This window comes from Pyrgilauda ruficollis, unplaced genomic scaffold, assembly GCF_017590135.1.
Source record: "Pyrgilauda ruficollis isolate IOZ18807 unplaced genomic scaffold, ASM1759013v1 scaffold20, whole genome shotgun sequence".
In the NCBI taxonomy this organism is placed as follows: domain Eukaryota; kingdom Metazoa; phylum Chordata; class Aves; order Passeriformes; family Passeridae; genus Pyrgilauda; species Pyrgilauda ruficollis.
The window spans coordinates 4,666,555-4,686,890 of NW_024519207.1; the positions used below are offsets into that span (position 1 = coordinate 4,666,555).

The 20,336-nt window shown below is 40.9% G+C and overlaps 1 protein-coding gene across 1 annotated transcript in view; it reads left to right on the top strand.

Moving 5' to 3' along the window:
* NUFIP1 (nuclear FMR1 interacting protein 1) overlaps positions 1-17,083 on the top strand; it is a 21,096-nt gene extending 4,013 nt beyond the window's left edge. The window contains exons 7-11 of the mRNA XM_041466937.1: positions 5,623-5,715; positions 9,356-9,618; positions 11,129-11,257; positions 12,143-12,375; positions 14,938-17,083. Of these exons, the coding sequence (XP_041322871.1) occupies positions 5,623-5,715; positions 9,356-9,618; positions 11,129-11,257; positions 12,143-12,375; positions 14,938-15,276 (1,057 nt within the window). The 3' untranslated portion in view covers positions 15,277-17,083. The remainder of the gene's footprint in view (positions 1-5,622; positions 5,716-9,355; positions 9,619-11,128; positions 11,258-12,142; positions 12,376-14,937) is intronic.
* The last annotated feature ends 3,253 nt before the right edge of the window (positions 17,084-20,336 follow it).

The window sequence follows — 20,336 nt, forward strand, 5'->3', positions numbered from 1 at the left end:
GAGTTGTTTCCATGAGCAGCAGTCCTGTATGCAGAATGGGAAGTGTTATAAATTTAATTTTGAGATCAGTGGTGATGAGCTATGGGAGTGAACTAGTCACGTGGAGTTTTTTTAGTGAAAATAAAACCCAGTGGTCTGATGGAATCCTACTGATGTGTCCACCTTGCCTCCATGTCAGAAGGATGGATGCAAGAACACATTAACACAAGTTAATGTGTTCTTGCTTTGAAATTCACTTCCCTGTGGATGTAATACATCTTTACACTGTTTTTGTTGAAAAAAGAAAAATGAATGGAATTTATTGTAGAATTTTTTGACTGCCTCCCATCTATTTTTTTCCTGGATGGAGAAGCAAATTTTATCCCCATGTAATTTCATTCTTGGAGGTTTTAATTCTTCTTTGGACATGGTTTCAGCTTTTTCTGCAAACTTCAGAAAGGCAAAGGGAAATCTTACCACTATGTTGGCACATCACAGGAGTCAATTGTTGCACCCACTGTTCATTTTTTACAAATGAAAATAATCCATAGGTTCTTTTAAAAAAAAAAATCAGTTTTTTGATACAGAAACAAGAGATTATTTTCTCCCATTTTTAAAATGCCGTCATTAACCAGACAAAAATTGGTTGTGATCTGTGCAAATATAAGTTTGATGTTAGATTAGGCAAGTTTTGCTACTGGATTAATTTTCATTCTAAGATTTCCTTTTATTCAAAAGATGCGTGAGGGCTTGGTTTTTATTTGCTTTCAGTCTACATATTACTGTTGTGGGTTTTTTGTGACCTAATTTTCTAATGGTAGCTCCAAGGAAGACGATCCATGGATCGTATGCAATCTCTGAGAGAGGCTTTGCTACTCTTTTTCAACTTTTCATACACTTCTCTGTGTATGAAACACTCTGGGAAGTGTTCAGCAGAGTTCCTGTCTAGCAGCTGATGCTGAGGTTTAAGTGTTGAAATGATTAAGGTGTATAGGTCACTATGTGCTCTACTAGAACATTAGGGAAGTGGGAATTGAATGCAAAATTATGGATATTGTTTGTGTGGGGAGTGGGTGCTGCAAATCACAGCAGCCTTTATTTACACTTAATTGTAAGGGTGATGCTCTGCCTGAGATGGTTTTGCTGAGCTTCTGAAGGATCTCATGTTGGTTTTATAGGTGAATGTGATTTGGCTGTGATACAGCATTGCTGAAAGCCTTTGCTCGCTGCAGCACAGTAAAATCAAGGGACATAAAGTTGTGTGGTCGCAGCCACCAACCAGAAAAGGCGGAATGGGATTAGGACTGTCTGAGCCAAGGCCACTAGATGGAGTAGTGCCTTATCTTGGTACTTCAGGCCTTCTGTGGACATCGCATTTAGCTGTGATGGATGGGTGTAGAATGACTACCTGGGTGGCTTTTGTTACTTTTGTACAGCAAGGAAGCTCTATGAGCCTCCTTCTTTTTTTGATTAAAAAAAAGGGGGTGGTAGGCAGGCAGAGAGAGAAAGCCAGCTGGAACTTTTGTGCAGCATTAATTGGGTCACCAGCAAAGCATCAGTTTAGTACTGAAGGTCTGTTGTTGACTCACAGTAAACACTGCATTGTACAGAAAAGAGGGACACCAGAGGGAGTCTGAGCTATTAAGCAGTTTTGGTTTACAGTGACAGGAAAAAACCTTTTTCTTTCTAGAAGCTCCAGTCAGAGCTAAGAATGAATCTTTTTAGGTCATTAATAGTTTGTTCCTAATTAGGTTGCAGTGATTTAATATGTGTGTTTCCATGCTGCATCCTGTCTTGCTTGTTCTTTCAGCCGTTATAAATAATTACTTGCAGAGCTGAGATTTTTCTTCTTAATTAGCTGCTGTGTTGCTCAATTGTGTATCCTGCTTAAAATCTTCAAGAAAGAGCTTGAGTTTAAAGTGTAGCCTTACTCTCATAGAGGAAAGAGGAGGAGGAGAGCTGGTAAGGAGTATCTCTGGATGAAGCATGCTGGATTGGAATGTTGTTTTCCTGTTGAACCTGCTGAGCCAAGAAATCTAATTAAGTAAAGAGCAATAGAGATGAAGTTCCATGGGATCTCAGGGTTTCCCTGTGTTTTGCAGACAGATGGTTGTGAAGTCTGACATCAACTTTTCTTGTTTTGATTTGTCCTGTCCCTTCCAAGTATTGAGAAATGTGCTGTCTTCAGCATATTTTTTCTTTAACATGAGCTTAAAGAGAATTATCTGCAATGCATTTCCTTAATGTGTCAGAATGAGGCATTGCTGTCTTCCCTACTCCACAAGTGAGATCTGGGTCCTGCCAGCCCATCTGTTTCTCACCAACATTTCTTGAGCAATGGTTATTAGTAAGAATGTGGCAATGCTGCTTTAGTATTAAAGCGAATAATTTAATTTACTTTTGCTTAGCTCCCAATATAACACTGGGGGCTTTTCTTGAGTTTGTGTGTTGCTTGTAAATTCTACCCTTTCTACCCCGCTTTCTTTATTCTCTTGGCATTGGTTTGTTCAGATAGGAACTGTCTGTTGTATTTCCTTGCAATACATCTCACAGGCTAAGCATGTGCTTAGTGCTTGAAGTCCAGTACTGTTAAAGACACCACTTTTAATTAATTTGTGGTTTTCTACTTGCATAATGATAGTCCTAGGGTAGTTTGGAATCCTCCCTGGTGTTGTGTTCATAGTAGTGAAGAATGCAATATGGAAAATAATTTCTTGTAACTTGGTAAAAGTAGAGAAGACAAAGCAAAATAGAAGGGATGTGTCAGCAGATCAAGGTAAGCATAGATGCAGTAAAGTTTACTCTGATCTGCTGGGATAGATCAGCAATGAAACTGCCTCAGCTAACATATGGTTAAATCAGATGTGGGAAAGTTAAGCCAAGATTTTATCAGCTCTGTTGGGTCATTTTTGTTCCCTTTGGGCTATCCGTGTCTCCTTTGCTGTTGGCTGTGCATATGCAATTAAGACCAGCTCAAGAAATTTTTGAGGCATTTTGCTCACAGTGCTGTTCCTATTAAAATGATGAACTTGTATACCTCTTGACTCAGGAATTCATTGTATAAACTCCTATAGAAACAGGTCTCTTTTCTGTTAGATGTTGGCAAAGCTCTGTTTCTTCACTGCTTGCTAAGAGCTGCTTTACTCCAATGTTTATGAGAGCAAGATAAAGTATGCTGGCCTATAAAAAAATGCATGGCTCTGGCTAGTATGCTCATTTATTGGAAAAAAACAATCTAGTCACTAAGACACATGTGTTATTGATTAGGCTTAGTGTCACTGTTCCCTGTCTCTGGAAGCTTTAGGGTATCCTTTACCTGCATGTTTCACTTTGTTGGGATATATTTAGTATACTCATCTTAGCCTGAAAAGCAGTTTTCTGATACTATCAATTCATTTTGAAAAGCTCTGGATTGTAGAAGTGTGTACTGTTGGGACCTGCAGCTGCTGTGAAAGAGGGCTGCCTTCTCAGGCTGTACTGGCTTCAGGAAGTCTGCCGTGCCAGACCATCACATCCTGGTTTAACTCTCCCTTTTACAATAAGTTCCTTAGGTTTGTAAAGCCCTGATGAAGCTCTTTGTATTCAAGCTCTGACAAGTTGTTTGCAAGGCATAAGTGCTAGGGTACTTCTACTTCAGTGGTGTTTGTAGGTAACATTTTAGGATCATCATTTTCTTAGGAGAGGAGGATGGCTTGCCGTCTTAGAAGGGTGCAAACCCAAGTCAGCTCTTGGGATTCAAGCATATGGCCTTTTATGTGGGAGAGGCTCAGTCAGTGGAGGCAGTGAGTAAAATGCCATTTAACATTTGAGAAGAGCTGGAGAAAATAAACACAGCCACTGCAGATGCCTTCAGATGTGCTTCTGCAGGCATACTGGGACTTGTGACTTGAGCTCTCGCCAGCTGTCAGTTACTGCCTGTGTCAGCTGGAAGGGTGGTTTAGGAGAAATCTGTCAATCTTGGCAGTTAAATGGAACTGAAAGCCTTGGTGCAGTCCATTACGGTGGCTTGTGGAGGGAGTGGTAACTCACAGGAATGAAAGTGGGAGGCATTCATGTCTCAAACCGTGTTGAGAGAGCGTGTCTGAATATGTCCTTAATCAGCATAAGTGTTGGAGCATTTGAAGACTCCTTTGCTCTAGTTTTTAGGGTCTTCCCTTATATTTAAAGCACCCTCCCTCCTGCAATCTCTACAATAAGCTTGGGGATTTTTTGAGCATAACTACTTGTTTTGTGGCTTGCTGTCCTCCTGGGAGCCTTTGTGTTTGAAGGAAAGCACCTTCTCCTAAAACTGCAGCACACAGGGGTCTTTGTCAGCGCAAAGCTTTTGAGATTAAAGAGTTCATTGCACATTTGCTGTGTGCTGGGAGTGTTGTAACATAGATGAACAAATCCAACTAACAGGGAGGAGCAGAGGTAAAGCATCACATCCCTGTGCTCACTTGAGCTATATGGCAGATTTCTGGGAGAAATCCAAGGAAAATAGATGTTGACAGCTCATGTTCAAATCCTCTTAAAGGGGACAAGTTCTGTAGTGTGTTTAGGTTTGTCTTGTAGAAAATGCTTCTCTTTTTCCCTTGGTTGAAGCTGTCTTGAATCAATGTGACACTTAGCATTCATGCTGTAATATGAGGGAAATGCATGAGATAAGATTAAATATTTAAAGAAAGATGTGTCTTTTCTGATAGCGATTTTTAGTGAGAAGCTGTTCTATGTTTCTCTTTACATCATTTTAATAGACATCAAATATTTATTCTTTGTGTTTCTATCCAGAAGCTGGGGGAGCATGTGCATGTGTTTCTCATTTACCACTTTTATCTCAAAGCAATGGCATTTAGCTAACTGATGTTTGCAGAGCAAGTAGTGTAGCCATTTTTGGGCTTTGGTGGTAAAAAGCCTGCTGCCCAGGCTCTGCGTGTTAAAACCAGTGAGACATTGGTCTGGAGGGAAGGATGTTAAGGGTGGTGGGGAATGGGAGAGATGGGATGGTTTGGGAGATGGTTGCAACAATAGATTTCTTTTCATCTGCATGATCTGGCAACTTTTCTTGAACCTTGAATTAAAAAGGGGCAGTAATTCTGGTGAACCTGAGGTCAGTGTGCGAGCACAATGCTAAATATTGTTCAAGAAGGAACTTGTGTGCTTTTCCCTGTCACGTTAAAGGAATCTTGTGCACCCAGAAGCTGTTCATATAACCTCTTTTTTTTTGTTTTTAAGTTTACAAGAACTCAGAAGTTAGTTTGCTAAAGGCATGTCATTCAAATAATCCAAATGAAGCTCTATAGAAATAATATAGGAGGACTAAATCATGCTGTTATGTGTTGGGGCAAAGCGAGAGTCCATGACTATAACCAAACTGTTTGTATGTACCTTGCTTGGTGGTTTGGTAAATCTAAGAATGCTAATGTGATATATTTTTAAAATTTTTGTTTTGTCTTGTTCATTGCATCAGGATATGTAAGCCTAAATGCGCTCGGGTTTCTTTTCCTCACTAATACCTTTTTAAGAAAGAAACAGTCTGTTAAACTTCCTTGAAAATTTTAAAAAATCTGTAATGCTTATAGAGGAAGCTGATTTGGTAAAGGGGGAATTGAGAAACTACAGTGAATCCTTTAAGAGCCAGTGAAACTATTTTTTTTCTTCTAGAAATTTTCCTACTTTGGCAAACATTGAAAGGAAGAAGGAAATGCAGACGCAGAAGGAGGAAAGGGGAGAAGTGCTGACTACCCAGCAGTTTGGGTAAGTGTTTTGAACCAAGCTTGTTGCATTCCTCCCACTGAGTTCAAAAGTGTGCTGTCTTACTGTGGTCTCTCAACACTTGCTGCTTCCACTGTATACAGAATCTGGCTGCCCTTTAAGAGAGGACAGGCCATTTGACAAACTGCTGATGTAATATTCTTTTGTTTACTTCATAGTGCTCCAAAGTCCACTTCAGTTAAATGAAAGAATAACTACATTAGAAATCTGGTATTCTGGCTTGTTTGAGAAAACCACTTTCTAGTGGCCATTCATTAGATCAGCGTAACCTTGGTCTCTGAAGAAGTAGTAGTGCGGGCAGAAGTCATGCAACAATAATGATTCCACATGATTTAATCCTTTATTACCTGAAATTGGCCAACCGAGATTTTATTCTTACTCTCTCTCCTTTCTGATGATAAATCAGTAATCAAGTGAAAAAGGGAAAAAGATAAAGATGATGGAGGGCAGAAAAAAGAAGCAGCACTACTTAATTTATAACGAAAACTATATGAAAATAAAGTTAAATCTATCTGCTACCGTTGTTCTGAGCTAGTGCTTACTTGTCTTGGATTTTTATCTGTTCGCTGCCTTATAAATTATTTTGCATAATAAATTATTTTATTATTCTTCTCTCTTGGTTTCATTGTTAGGTGGAACCAGTTAACTTCATTAGCTCTCTTTAGGACCTGCGGGAAGATTGTTTTTTAAAAAAAGATGTTATAATGAACCATACTCCTAAAATATCATTTGTTTAAACTAGAATGACTGAGCTGGAAGGCAGGAGCAGACCCAGTCCTAAGGGGCTCTTGCTAAATGCCATTTTCTGCTGCATGGAATTGCAGCTGGGGTTTGCCTAGCTTTTTGTGTAGGGGATGACAGCAAACAAAACAAAACTTGCAAACTTGCACCATGGTAAAATGGTTGAGTTAATGCAGAGTAAGAAGTTAGTGCAATTTATTAAATGTGGACAGTGCAAATTACCTTGTTGCATGCTCTTCAGAAGATCCAGCACTTGCCTGCCCCCACTCAACCAGTTGCCTTTCATGCCTGAAAGGAAAGGTTTATACAAGACTGAAGTAAAACTTCCTTTAAAGGATATAAAGTTGCAGGAGTGCTTTGCGCCCAAAAAACCAAACCTGGACATTGAAACTAAAGATGCAAACATATATATATATATATATGTGTGTGTGTGTGTATATATATATAACATATATATTGTGACACTTCTTTGTCACAATAACACGCTGTTTGATGTCTACAGGTTTTATTTGCTAACTTTTGTGGCTGTGAGTCAGATGCATCAAGTAGCCTTAAATGTCTGTCAGCAATTCCATGCTGTTACATTTGTTAGTAGGTTTATATCTGGAAAACTGTTTGGAAAAAAAAAAGCCCTCAAAATTGCAGGTTCTTTACTTCTGCATAGCAGCTTTTTATTCTAGTTCATTCTAGAAATCTCTTCTTTTTCTTCCCTCCCTCCCCTTAGCACTCTAGACTTGGTGAACTGTCCATAATCTGTTGTTTCTGCTGTGTGTATCAGCAGTCAGGATTCTGGAATTGATGCTTATCTAGCAAATTTACTGATGTGTGAGAAAAAATAGAATACAGCTTGCTCCCTGCAAGCTGTGCTATTAAAGCAAATGGCTAAGTAAGATGTAGAAAAAATTAGATGCTTAACACTTCCATGGTGCTTTCCATTTGTGGTTGTCTGAAGTGCTTTGCAACTCCTAAGTCTCAGCATCCCGGCGTGTGAGATCAGAGATGCAGAAGGACCACTTTGGAAGCCTGTCTGGTGTCTCACAACACCTGAGTAATATTGCACAGCTCTCCATGCCCTCTGAATGGAGAGTGAAGAGCAGGATATCTTCCACAAGGGAATGGCAGAAGGCAGATACCAGGCTGATGTTTGGGGACACATTTTTGACCTTAAGGTTTCTTTCTGGGTGTTTGAGGCCCCAGAGAATTTTGAGAGTTGTTTTTAACCCTTGGTCAAGGACAACAGCTTTAATTAAGCCTGTATTTGCTTAATACCTTCTAGGTTGTACAACATGCTGAATATACAGCGTGGTTGGACAAATTCAGAAATGCAGTTATCTCTGTTGTTGGAGTTGAATCATAGGAGATAATATTAGCCTTCTTTTGTGGGTGAGGGACTGATGCACAGGAAGGCAGTGGCTTGCCACTTGTGCCACAGGAACACTGTGGTGGGTGATGCCATCAGGGATGAGCAATCAGTGTTAGACACTGTTGTGAAGTGAGTGGAGAATGAAGTTAAATATGTTTTGTTGTGATATAAAGTAATTTTGAGTGCTATGACTGGCCTTGTTCTTCTCTAAAGAAGGACTTGATAAAGCCAGAAAAGCATGGAAGAGAGGAATGCTGATAACAGGAACATTTCTGAACAAAGTAGTGGGTGGCTTGAAAGGGCTGTGTGATGGAGGCCTAGAAAGATTGCATAGGTGGAAGAGGTGAATAAAGTGTAATTATACCCTGATTCTTGTAACACAAGAAGGATGGGTTACTAAATGACTTGTTTAGACCTCAGAATGAAGACAAACAAAAAGAAGTCCTTTGTCACAAAATATTAACACCTTGCTGCAAGATTTTAGCAATGTCAGACATGAACACAGCATCCCACATGAGGGATAATAGGATCTCAGCCGTGCTGTAGGTGAGGCTGAGGCAGGGAGGACTGATCAGAACAAACCATGGCTCTCATTCAGGACAGGAGATCTTGTGTAGTTTTTCCTGTTGTAATGTACTGATGATTAGTTACAGTCCTGTTTTGCTGAATTAAGTTTCTGTTGCTTGGAAATAAATATTTTCAGAAGGCATCTATATTTGCTTTTCTCTCTTGGTCACATTTATTCTTGTATCTATAGAATTCAACCAGAGTTTAAGCTTTCCAGGTATCTTCCTATCAGCGTGTTTTTTTAGGATAACCTGGAAGATATCAGAGCTGTGAAAGATAAGTGGAACCACCATGCTGTGCTCTTCCTGTATTTCAGGACTTGTTATTTTGTTTCAGGTTTAAAAAAAATGCATTATCCTGATGGACATTTCTTTTATTCCTTTTGCTTGGAATGGAAAAGATGAATGGCATGTTGGTTGGAGGCGGGAGTAGGTAGTCATTGCAGCTGATGGTGTCAGATGGCTGAATGGATTTGGTGCAGCAAGATGCTTCTCAGAGCTGTAGCTAGAAAAAAGAGACTTCAACAGTGAAAGAATGTTTGTAGTGGATGCTTTCCTTTTAACTTCATTTTGCCTTTTTTTTTAATGACTTTAATGCTTAAGTGAAGAGACTATTCTGAAATGAATTATCTGAAATGAAAACACCATGTTCTCCAGCTGCAGGTTATCGAGGAATTTTCTTAGCCCATGTACCCTTGGCCTTGTTGAAAACTAAAAACTAAAAGTCATGAGATTCAAACTGTTCGTTCAGGTCCTGCTTTGTCCCATTACCCTGCCTGAGATGAGGTGTGACTGATTTTATGGTCTGTCACCTTGTGTTAGCTGAGGTGGTGTAGGTCCTGGCATCATTCTGTGTTGCTGAACCTTAAATAAGGGCCTGAGCCATTTGGTTACATCAGTTGTTTTTCTCATAGCTTATCATCTGTATGAGCTTTCTGTTTCTATTCTCCAGCAAAATGAAGGGGATGTGGAAACCTCCAGAAAATGGAGAGGCTCTTGGGCATCAACGAAGACACAGGAGAAGACAATGGCGCCCATTCTGGAAGAAATTTAGGAAAAATGGTGGCGATTATCATGGACCTGGAACTCAAAATGAAGCCATTGCACCAGAAAACAGCAAATGCGAAAAGGAACATGAACAGCAAAATGCTTTGGCAGGCCAAGCATATGAGAAAGATGTGGACCCTCTTGGTCTTCTGGCAAACGGTGATGTCGGTAAGATGAAGGAACTTGGAGAAGTTTTATTTTAAATGGTTGTTTTAAGTGTAGAGGCTGAGACCATGCTTGCTAGTCACCATTTTGGAAGTCTGACATGAAGTTTGTGTGCAGCATTACATGTTCTGATGTAAATATTGTACAGTAGTCTAAAGGCCATGCAGCACCAACTTAGGTTGCTAAATTAACGTAAGAGAGATAAGAAAGTATTTATAAAACCAGAAGGAGAATGAAGTACTTCAACAGCCAAATTATTTTTAAAGGCTGTTAAATATCCCTTTGTGGTTTTGAAAACAACAGTATTTAGAAAGTGAAAACAAATGGATTTCCTTGCAGGAGTTAAGTGAATTACTTAAAATGTCAGTATTTTACTTTTAATTCTGTTCTTTGCTGTATTATTACTCTTGATGTTCTCCATATGTGTGTGTTCTCTGAAGTATTCCTGCTTAGTTTTTCTGGATTTGGTTTTTTGTTGTGTTTTTCTTTGTGAGCATGTCTTATTTCCTCATGCTGGCAGCAATATAAATTCTTCAGGTCTAACTATTTATAACATAGTCAGTAGTGATGCAGTACTCCTAGAATATGGCATGTAAGCTGACTTATACTCTGGCTATTTTTAGTAACAAGGGTAAAATACATTCCCTGGAAAGATCTCTGATGCTGAGTTTTTCCTCTTGAAAACATAATCTTCAATTAGTGAGAACAAGAACTCGGTATCCCTATGCAATTTGTTTATTCCATTAATCTTTGCGTGTTGGGAAACTTAAGTATGCTTAAATATCTTGTATTTCCCTGCAGCATCTGTGTTTTACTTAATGACAAAAGGTCTAATTATACCAAGGTACAGCTAGTGACCTCTGTTATAGTAGGTAGAAAAGGAATGTGGTACCCCTTAATTAGACAATATTAAAGCTAGGTGCAGCTTTTTATACAATTGAGAAATATAGCCAGAACAAATAATAACAAATGCAATATAACTAAGTAGAATTTAAAAAAAAAATTACAGCCCAAATCTATGATTTTACTATATAGGTGCATCTTTTTGATTCTCCTTTTTTTTTTTTTTTTTTTTTTTAAATTCCCCCTGATTGGCTTCTAAATCCTTCTCCTCCATCTCAGAACTAAATCCAGCAAGACTTCAAAACATATTATGAAATCCTCTCTCTCTTTACCTACACTTGATAACAAAACTTATGATTATATTTGGTATGCAAAGAAGGAAGCAGAAAGCTCAGCTTTCTGCTGAGCTTCAGGAAATTTGTGTTCAGGAAACTTTTTGTTTCAGTAACTTTGCTGGCAGGACTATAAACCAGTGGAGGCACCAGTTTGCCACCACCTATCTGTAGAGGGGGTAGACAAATGTGGGGGGTTTTCTGTCAGTCCACAGCACCACTGAGCAATGGTGCCCAACATCAGGTGTGTATGGTACTGCGAAGGGGATTTGGCAGCAGTGCTGGCCATTGGCAGGATTGTTGGGAAAAATCCCTCTTGCCTTTTTTTTTCCCTGCAGAATCTGACAAGGATGAGGCAGCTGAGGAGGATGGCAGACTGGGAACGACAGTTGTCCCCAGGCAGGTGACCTCTGCCCTTAGCGCGCTGTCGGTCAACTATGGCAGCGCATCCGACAGCGAGCCCGAAGGTGTGTGGAAACAACCTCTGCCCTTCTCCTCTCCCCTTCTACCCTATGTCACACTGCAGTGATGGGGACTGCAAGCAGGACTGTGGCTTTTTTTGCTGTCCTTTTCTCAGCAGCTTGTCCTGGGTTGAGAAAGGAAGCATAAAATGTCTTTGATTAGGTTGTGTGTCATCAGATTTCCCAAACCTTTTCTCCCTTAGCTGGGGGAAAATAAGGACCCTGTTTTCAGTCTTGGTTCAGATCATGTTTGAATAGTGCCAGGAAAAAGCTGTTGTTGTCACTCCATGAACTAATTTCCACATCCTTAAGAGCTTTTTCGTAGAAGGCTGCTGGGTGTTGCAGTAGGACTTGAACTCTGTTACTTGGATTTTGTGCTTCTCTGAGTGTGTGTGTGTGGCGAGGAATTGCTGCTGCTTGTTTTTGCGAATATTTGTTGAGCCTTACTTGCCCTGGGTGGCCTACCCAAAGTTAGAGAGCATCTAGCAGACAGTGAATTGAACTTGGGCGTCCTCTGCCCTATCTGTATCATGATTTTCTCAGCAGCCTAATTTGCAGCAAGCTATAATGTGAAGCATGGTACTTCTTTAATGATAAGAGGGCAAAGGTTTGAAAATCTCGATCAGGTGTTAATTCCTTTTCTTTTTCTTTTTTTGCTGTAGAATTGAAATACCTTGATTTCCTTTCTGTGAATGTTTAGAGATTATTCTTTGTGTTTAAAAAGAAAACCCAAGCCAAACAAAACCCTCCCTTCCTCCAAGTAAACCTTGAACATCTTCATATCAGGTTGTGTGAGCAAGAATAGTACTAACGAACTGCCAGTGCATGGGGATATGAGCATGTTGAAGAGGCTTTTAAGTTTGAGATGAAAGTGTGTTCTTTTTCTTTAAGAAATCCCTGTCAAGACTGCAACAAAAGCTGAGAGAAACCAGGCTGCGCTCAGAAATACGCCTCAAACTACTCCTGCTCCTCAGAGTCGGAAACCAAATCAAAACCGCCCAGAATGCGCAGGCACAACGTTAAGGAGCTCGAATTCAAACGCACGTGCCCCCAGAGGGCCTGAGAAGTGGGGCAGGAAAACATTACCTCGCCTTCCCAAGCGCCGTCCAACTCTGCTGGAAATGGTAAGAGGCTGAAATAATGCCTCCTGTGCAGAAGTAGAACTTTTTGTGAATGTTTCTCCTCTTCCCTGTGGGAAGTTAGAGCAGTCTGTTAGCACAGGGCCTGGCTTAAGAGTAGTAAAGTGAGCACTTCACTTGGAGAAGGTGAAGATGCTTTAATAGACCAATAGAAATACCCTGGCATGCATTCAGGTAACAACTCACTTTGGTAAGCAAGAGATGACAACTGAATCATGTGTCTGAAATGAGCTGCACAAGGAACAAACCTCTCTCTTCTCTTCCCTTCCCTGTGACAGTATCCAGTAGGTTTGGATTGTATGTAATCCCAGCAGCCATGATCTGATCTTTTTGCTCCCAGCTTTGCTGTTCAGCCACCTTCCTCTGCTGGAGGAGCACGCAGTTCTTTTTGCACATGCAAAGAAATCTTGTTGAGAAGTGTTTTGGTGACTTAAAATACAGAATGGTGTTTAGCTGCAACCTGCTTGCAGAAGGGTTTCTTCTCTAGGCATGTTTTGATCAATCTGAGGAAGGGACAGCACCTTGAAGAGTAGCAGGTTGGTGTCTCAGAAGGGTAGAAGGAGGTTTTTTGGGGTGAGTCCAAAGTATTCCCAGTAGCAGTGCAGAGCAACCCGTTTGGCCACAAAGCTTTGTGTCTTTCTTTAGAAAGCTCTGACAAAACCTTGGAGCTTTTTCTGTATTTGTTACTCAAAAGCAGTACTACTCTTGTGATTCCATAAATGGCATAAAGCTCTTTCATCAAGGGAAAACTTGCAGTGGGCAAAACACAGGAGAAAGCAGGGTGCCACTGACATCAGAGCTCTGAAATAGCACAGGATGTTTCAGCAAGAGATAGCTGATAATCTGATAAAGTACCTGCTGATGTGGGAGAAATCCCTCGGTAGTCTTTTTAGCACATAGTACCATTGCTGCCAAGAATTAAGTTCCTAGTGACTGAAAAAGAAGTGTTTGTCCCTTGTGTAGCTCCCTAAGCATGCAGTTGCCTTTATCACTTGCTCTTCAGAGTTTTTGGTGATCAAAGCAGTGACAACTCTGGAAGAAAGTCAGATGAAGTCCCACATGCTGAGAGAAGCTGGCAGTACATAGGAAACCTGAGCTGAAGCTTGCCAGTATAGTCCATTTTTAAAATTGCATTTTGATGAGGTTTTTTTACCTTTTCAAATTGCTCAGAGTTGTTTTTGAAGAATGTGTACTGTGGCTGAGAATGACAGAGGAGGGCCTGAGATTTGCAGGTAGCTTTCCACTGTCATTAGAAATGGTTAGTGTGCAAAAACCTTGAGAGGGAGCAAGGTTGAAATTTTACAAAATGGATCCAGAAAGTGCGTTAGAATGCTAAAAAAAGGTTGTTGTATCAATAAAATGATGCTTTAAAATAAAAAGAAATGGAGGTAGGAGAATTGCTGCAGGTATCTCTTGGCAGTCATCCAGCAGTGAGCTTGGGCACTACTAAAACATATTTATTGTGGACATGCAAACACTAATGTGTATTTAGTCATTCTCTGTGCTGACAAAATCAAAAGCTTGTGTACTGTCACTCCACTGATAGCCATCCCTGCATTAGAAAATGAAATACAAAGATACAGTCTTTGATAGGGTAATTTCTGCAGCCATGCTGGGCCCTAATTTGGCCGTTTGGGAATTCACCAGTTTCTCCCAGTCAAACAAAGAGAACATCACCATGCTGTCCCTTGTCTGCCCTAAAGTACATCTTCTAGTTCAGATGGAAGGTTCCTGAAGGCTCATTTTAGGAGTCAGCTGCTGGTAACATCTCTTAGAAAGTGATCTAAGTAGAAATATTCAGACTTAAAAGTGTCTGGTTAAACCACTGTTGAAGCTTGTAACAACAAAAAAAAGCTTCTTGGTGACATTACAAGCCAAACTTAGCCAAATCTCCTGCAGTGTGTAATACAGCTCTCCTGCAAATGATCAGGTAGTTACAGATTTAGCCTCTTGGCTCAGATTGTGTTTGTTCATACTACTAGTTCTGCTGACACTCGCAATGAAAAAGGTTCATTTGGCTCTCTGGCTGATAGGTTTCTTTTTCCTGCTACCAAAGTGAACTTCAGTGAGGTTAAAGCCAGTGAGGAAGGCCTCTAGCACATGGATTAAGCTACTAGAATTAGGTTGGTGTATGTACTATAGCCCAGAGCAGTTACTGCTGTTTAAATCCATGGTCTGGTACCTGATGAAAGATGCCCTTTCCTTGTATTTATCTTTTACTCATAAGGGGTCTAAATTAAAAATGCATGGGATATTAAATTGCAAATACAGTGTAACTCAGAAACTGTGAAAAATTATAATAGACCTGCTACGCTGATGGACTGGAATGCGTGACCTGGTGTCACAGTCCATGATATGAGAACATCACTGTCTCTGGTATGGCAGTCTCCAGCCCCATGTGTCCAGGACCTGTGTGAGAGCCCCAGCTGTTTAACTCGAAAGATGTTGGAAATCACTGAGTAGATCAGTATATGTTGCTATGCTTGTATCACCTACAAAGCAATAGAGGGAAATGTGCATCATCATCTCCTTTTTTTTAATTTCCAGTTACTGGCCCAGGACATCCGACACGAAAGGAATGTGATTTTGCAGTGTGTTCGATACCTCATCAGGAATAACATGTTTGGACTTCACCTTAAAACAGAACCACAGGCTGAAGCAGAAACTGAACAGTCCTCTGCACCTGCAGCAGAGCCTTCTATGGAAACACCTGATGGATCTAATTGTTCTTGTAGCTCTGACCTTCAGTTAGAAGGAGGACAAGAAGATGCATTATTAATAACCCGGGGTGAGAGAGAACCTGTGGATCAGACTTCACAGATGGCTCAGTTGGCAGATGAGGACACATGGGAAACTCCATCAATTCAGTGTGAAGGAGCACCGTAGAGGATGTCTGTTATGGACAGTAAAGCAAAGGCTCACATTTTCTACTCAACTGATGCTTTTTGAAAGACATCAGTGTAACAAAAAATCATTAAAGTACATACTGAGAGCTGTTAAAACCACTTTCCTGATCTGTTCTGCCCTAGGTGGCCATTTCCTTGGAAAACATGTCGAGTAATTCCATATCCACATGGCACAAAGGCAGCAGTGGCACAGAGTATGACCTTCCCTAGAGTAGTTGCAGATCCCTGCTCTAGAGCTTCAGAGCTCTGAGTGTCTTACCCTGTTATGAAGCATGTGAGTCCATCCCCGGAGCCAAGAAGGATGGATTTTCTTCATGTGAAGTCATGGTCCGGTGTGTGTGGAGTATCTTGAGAGTCCAAAAGTATTTCAGTGTAGTTTCAAAATGCCAATTCAGTGCACACATTGTTTCACTTCAGCTGTTATAAGATATATCCAATATAAATCTAATATAGCCAGTGTAAAATATGGAAGATATAACTGACCTGTCTCAAAAAGTACTGCTTGTACCAGGAGCCTCTTCCTCCCTGAATTAAGTTGTTAATTGAGCAGAGAAATGGAAAGAGGGTGCAGGTTTTATTTATTAAAAAAAATATATATACTAGAAGTGCTTGCATTGGTGCTGGGTTGCTGGTTGAGCTCAGGTACCCAATACTGAGCTTTAACTTCTGTTACAGTTATTGCCTGACAAATTAACTCCTGAAGCAAATCCTCAATATCATTATCAAAGTTTAGAAAGCTTACCAAGAGTTACTGGTTACCTTTTGCATATACATTGGGAATTTATTGGTTGGCCTTCTGGAAGAGTGCCTTGGTACATTGTTACGATGCTCCTACAGCACCCAGCGACTGGTTTTCTTCATGGGTTTGTGCATACATCCATAGTGTTATGAGCCCTAAAAAAGAAGGATCAGCCAAGGCTTAGAAACAAATTTAGTCTTTTGATTATATTGTGCATTTTTTTCTCAGAATGCTTCTTATCAAGGCCAGGTGTTAGTTTGTGACATTGACACTGAAAACACACCACAAAAATAATCTATTCTCAAAACCTCTACTTCAGAATCTGCTCTTTGTCTTTTAGTCGTGGTTAAATGTTGCCATTAACTCTCAGGGACTGGCTTTATTTTCTTTTTCTTTGGCAGAAGTCTAGCCTTCCATTCCACCACCTGAAATAGGGAGACTCACGTGGGGTTTTTTATTGCCTAATAGCTATATTTTCTTTCCTTTAGTTCCTTAACTTGTGCCACACATCTCATTTGTGGAGTATAGGAAACAAAAAGTAGTTGAAAATTCTATCCTACTGCTCCGCTATTTATAACTACGACTGCATATTGTGTTTGTAATGCACTGTCTAAATTTATGGAATTATATAAATACCAACACCCTTGTAAAAGTTGTGTGTCTCAAGGATATATGTGCAGAATAGAAGCAGTGATCATAAACATTTATATTTCCAAGGCAGATGATTCATTCTTCCCATAATGATCTCACGAGCCATCTCAATCTCACTGACTTGCCTCTGGCTCTTACAGTTTTACTGCAATGGAAATACCAACGAAGAACACTCAGCCTCGGAGATCTGGCACTCGAGCAGAACCTGGTTTCAGAGTGGAGTGGTACCAGTGCTGTTGAAAGCATAAGTAACAGCTGCAGGAAGAGAAATGGATGTCTTAAATTTGCTATTAAATTGCACTTTAAACAACCCTGTGTCCTATCAAGGTGATGGCAGAGCTTTCTTTGACTGTACCCTTTGACCTTGTGTTTAAAAAGACAAAACCTTTACCAAGAATTCTTTATACTGTTGTCACTATGACTTAAGAATATTAAACTTTCACATAAAACCAAAAACTTTGTCAGAAAAAAAATCTTTTTAAAAGTCTGTTTCGTATAGATAGAAAGAAGTAGGTTTCTTTATAGGGAGATCTGTACATGGCATAAACCAGAAGTTTTAACCCAGGACTAGTTGCATACATGAAGAATTGCTATTTTTCTCATAACAAGCCATTTCTGCCAACTCATATAGCAGCCATGTGGAGACAGACACTGCAGTGTTGTCAAACCCTGAATTGCAGTCTTGGTCAGTGGTAGAAGGTCTCTGTCCCTTTCTCTTCCCCCACTTTTCTTTTTGTGTTCTTCCAGACCACATTCAGACTTCGCGTACCCCTTCCTGCTCATCAAGGCTGTGCTTTCTTAGTAATTTAGATTCAGCCTTTGTGTAGGAAAGGTGCCATAATGACCTTCTCTGGTACTCTGAAATGCCTGCAGTTTTATCTGCTCTGGGTTAGCAGAGGTGGGTTTTGTTCACTCGAATAAAACACCTCTCTGTGTCTGTAAGAAGAGCCTGTTGTTTCTGGCATGCTGCTGGAGCCAGTGCTTTGTGTAGCTTTTAGCTTTCTCATTGTCTTGATTTGGGGTGGTAGTTTCTTAAAGTTTTTTTTTTTTTTTTTTTTTGCAGTGTTATTAAGAAAAAAAGAATCTTACTGCTCTGTCTTTGTGACTCACTTTAGATAAAAATATTCCAGTGACAACCTTCACACTTCTGAAATTTTATTTTTTATCTTTCTTCTTTTATAACTTAGCTACTGAAAATGTAGTTGTAGGCGTCTAGTTTAAATTCAGTTCCCTTGGGCTTTGCTGGTTTTTGTTTGTTTTAAACCCATCTCACCTACTGAGCTAGAAGAGTTGAGAGAGGGAAGAAAAAAATGAAGACTACTCATTTGTGGAGGTGCAGCTTAGGCAATTTGGGCTTGCCTGTGAACAAAATCCTTTGTGCTACAGCACAGCTGCTCCTGGGAGGGTAAGGGAAACAAGTGGTGTGTGCATTTCTAGTCCCTGTGACTCCTTGGTCAGTGAGGACCTTTGCAACTTATTTTACATGTTGATGTTGCAGTCCTTGCACTGAAAGCACAGGAGAGGGGGCGGTTTGATTAGCCCTGCTGCCAGCACTCTGGTCCTCTGTGTCACAACCGGGCGTCCCTCGTGTTTACCCTTGTTCCTGTGACTGCTAATCCAAGTCATGTGGTGCAGGCATTATTCAGAATGACAGTCATGCAGTCCTAGCAGATCTTAGATGTTTGAAAAATGCTGAGGAATAAATACAGGCTCTTTGGGCTGGTTGTTTTGTCGAAGACAGAAGTCTGCACTGGAATGCTGCATTCCCCAAGCTGTCTCTCCAGTATAGTGCATTGTTCTGACTATCTGTGAAAGCACAAGACAATTGGAGAAAGTTCATGAGGACTGGAAAGAAAACAAGTATCAATTCAGGAGGATCTCAGGCCCTACATGCTCATCAGCTTCACCTAGATCCCACTGAAGGTGGAACATATGAGCCTAGACACTAATTCCAGGCATAGCAAAGACAGTCATAGAATGGTTTGGGTTGGAAGAGGCCTTAAAGATCATCTGGTTCCATCCATCTGCCATGGGCAGGAAACACTTTCCAGTAGAAAATGTTGCTCAGAGCCCCATCCAACCTGGCCTTGAACATTTCCAGGGATGGAGCATCCACAGCTCTTCTGTGCAAACTATTCTAATGCACACCACCCTCACAGTAAAGAATTTCTTCCTAATATCTAATACGCAAGAAGGTGTTTGGGTTTAGCCAGCAGTGTTTCATGAAGGAGGAATTCTTTAGCAATTAGCTAGTCTTCTACAGAGAGATTCCTTGCTTGACTGGCTGAGGAGAGGGCAGTGGATATTGCTCACGTAGATTTGGCAAGGCTATAGATGCTGTGTCCTATAAAATCCTTATTGATGAGGTATGGGCTGGGTAGGTGGATGATGAGGTAGATTGAACACTTGCTGAAGTGCCAGGCTGAAAGGGCTGTGATCAGTCACCAGCAGGTTGGAAGAAGTGATCCTTTCTCTCTGTTCAGCATTGGTGATGTCCATCTGGAGTGCTGGGTCCAGTGCTGGGCTGCCCACTGTAGGAGAGACATGAACATATTGCAAGTCCAGTGCAGGGCCACAAAGGTGATGAAGGGATTGGAGCATCTTCCTTATGGGGAGAAGCTGAGAGAGCCGGGAGAAGAGAAGGTTCAGGGGGCTTTTATCCATGTGGATAGACACCTAATGGGAGAAGTGAAAGTGTAGCCAGGATTTCCACTGTAGTGCCCATGGAGAAGACTTGACAAAAGCACCCCAATAGAAGGAAATGCAGGAAATTTCTTTTAAATATCAGAAGAAATGTTTTTACTGTGAGAGGGGTCAATCACTGACACAGATTGCCCAGAGATGTTGTGGCATGTCCATCCTTGGGCATATTCAAAACCTGACAGGATGCAGCCCTGAGCAGGCTGCTGTGGGTGAGAGTTGGGAGGGATGATCTCCAGAGTTCCTCACCAGCCTCAGCTGTGCTGCGACTCTGCAGGCTTAAGTGGATGTGCTGCTCAGATTTGCTGGTTGGTGCAAAACACTTGCTGTGGAGGCACTGTCCCTAATGAAATGACAGAGCAGACAGAGCCCACGGGCTGCGCTGCCTGCACAAGGCTGATGGACTGCCTCGAGTACTGAAGAGAAGGTCCAAGCTCAGCACCCGTGACAGCTGACATGACTCCATGGCCTACATTTGTCCCTAGTGTTTGCCCTTGTGCAACCTTGAACTTCAGCTCTAAATGCTAAATTCAACACTTTAACTCTCCCTGCAGTGCAATTTGAGATGGATGAATGAAAAATGCTGTGTAAGTGTTGGGTTTTGCTGCTACTTGGTGAGGTGAAAAAGAGTCGTGTTGGTCTGGGCATAGTCTGGGAGTGCTCAATACCTGAAAGAAACTCCCACTCTCCCTACTCTTCATTACTCTTCTGGCTTATGTTGTGTGACTCTCTTCCTAAATTGTCCTCTGATTTCTAAATATACCCTTCAGGGGGTGGCTCTTGTTTGGCAAGGCAGCTTTCTTGGCAGGGCATAATTTTTCCATCTTTTTTGTATACATAAAGGAAGCTGTATAGACTATGTATGAGAATGGGCTTCTGTATGAAAGTGATACCAGCTCAGTAGAATAAAACTTTGTGTGCTGGGGAGTATATGACACATCGAAACGCCT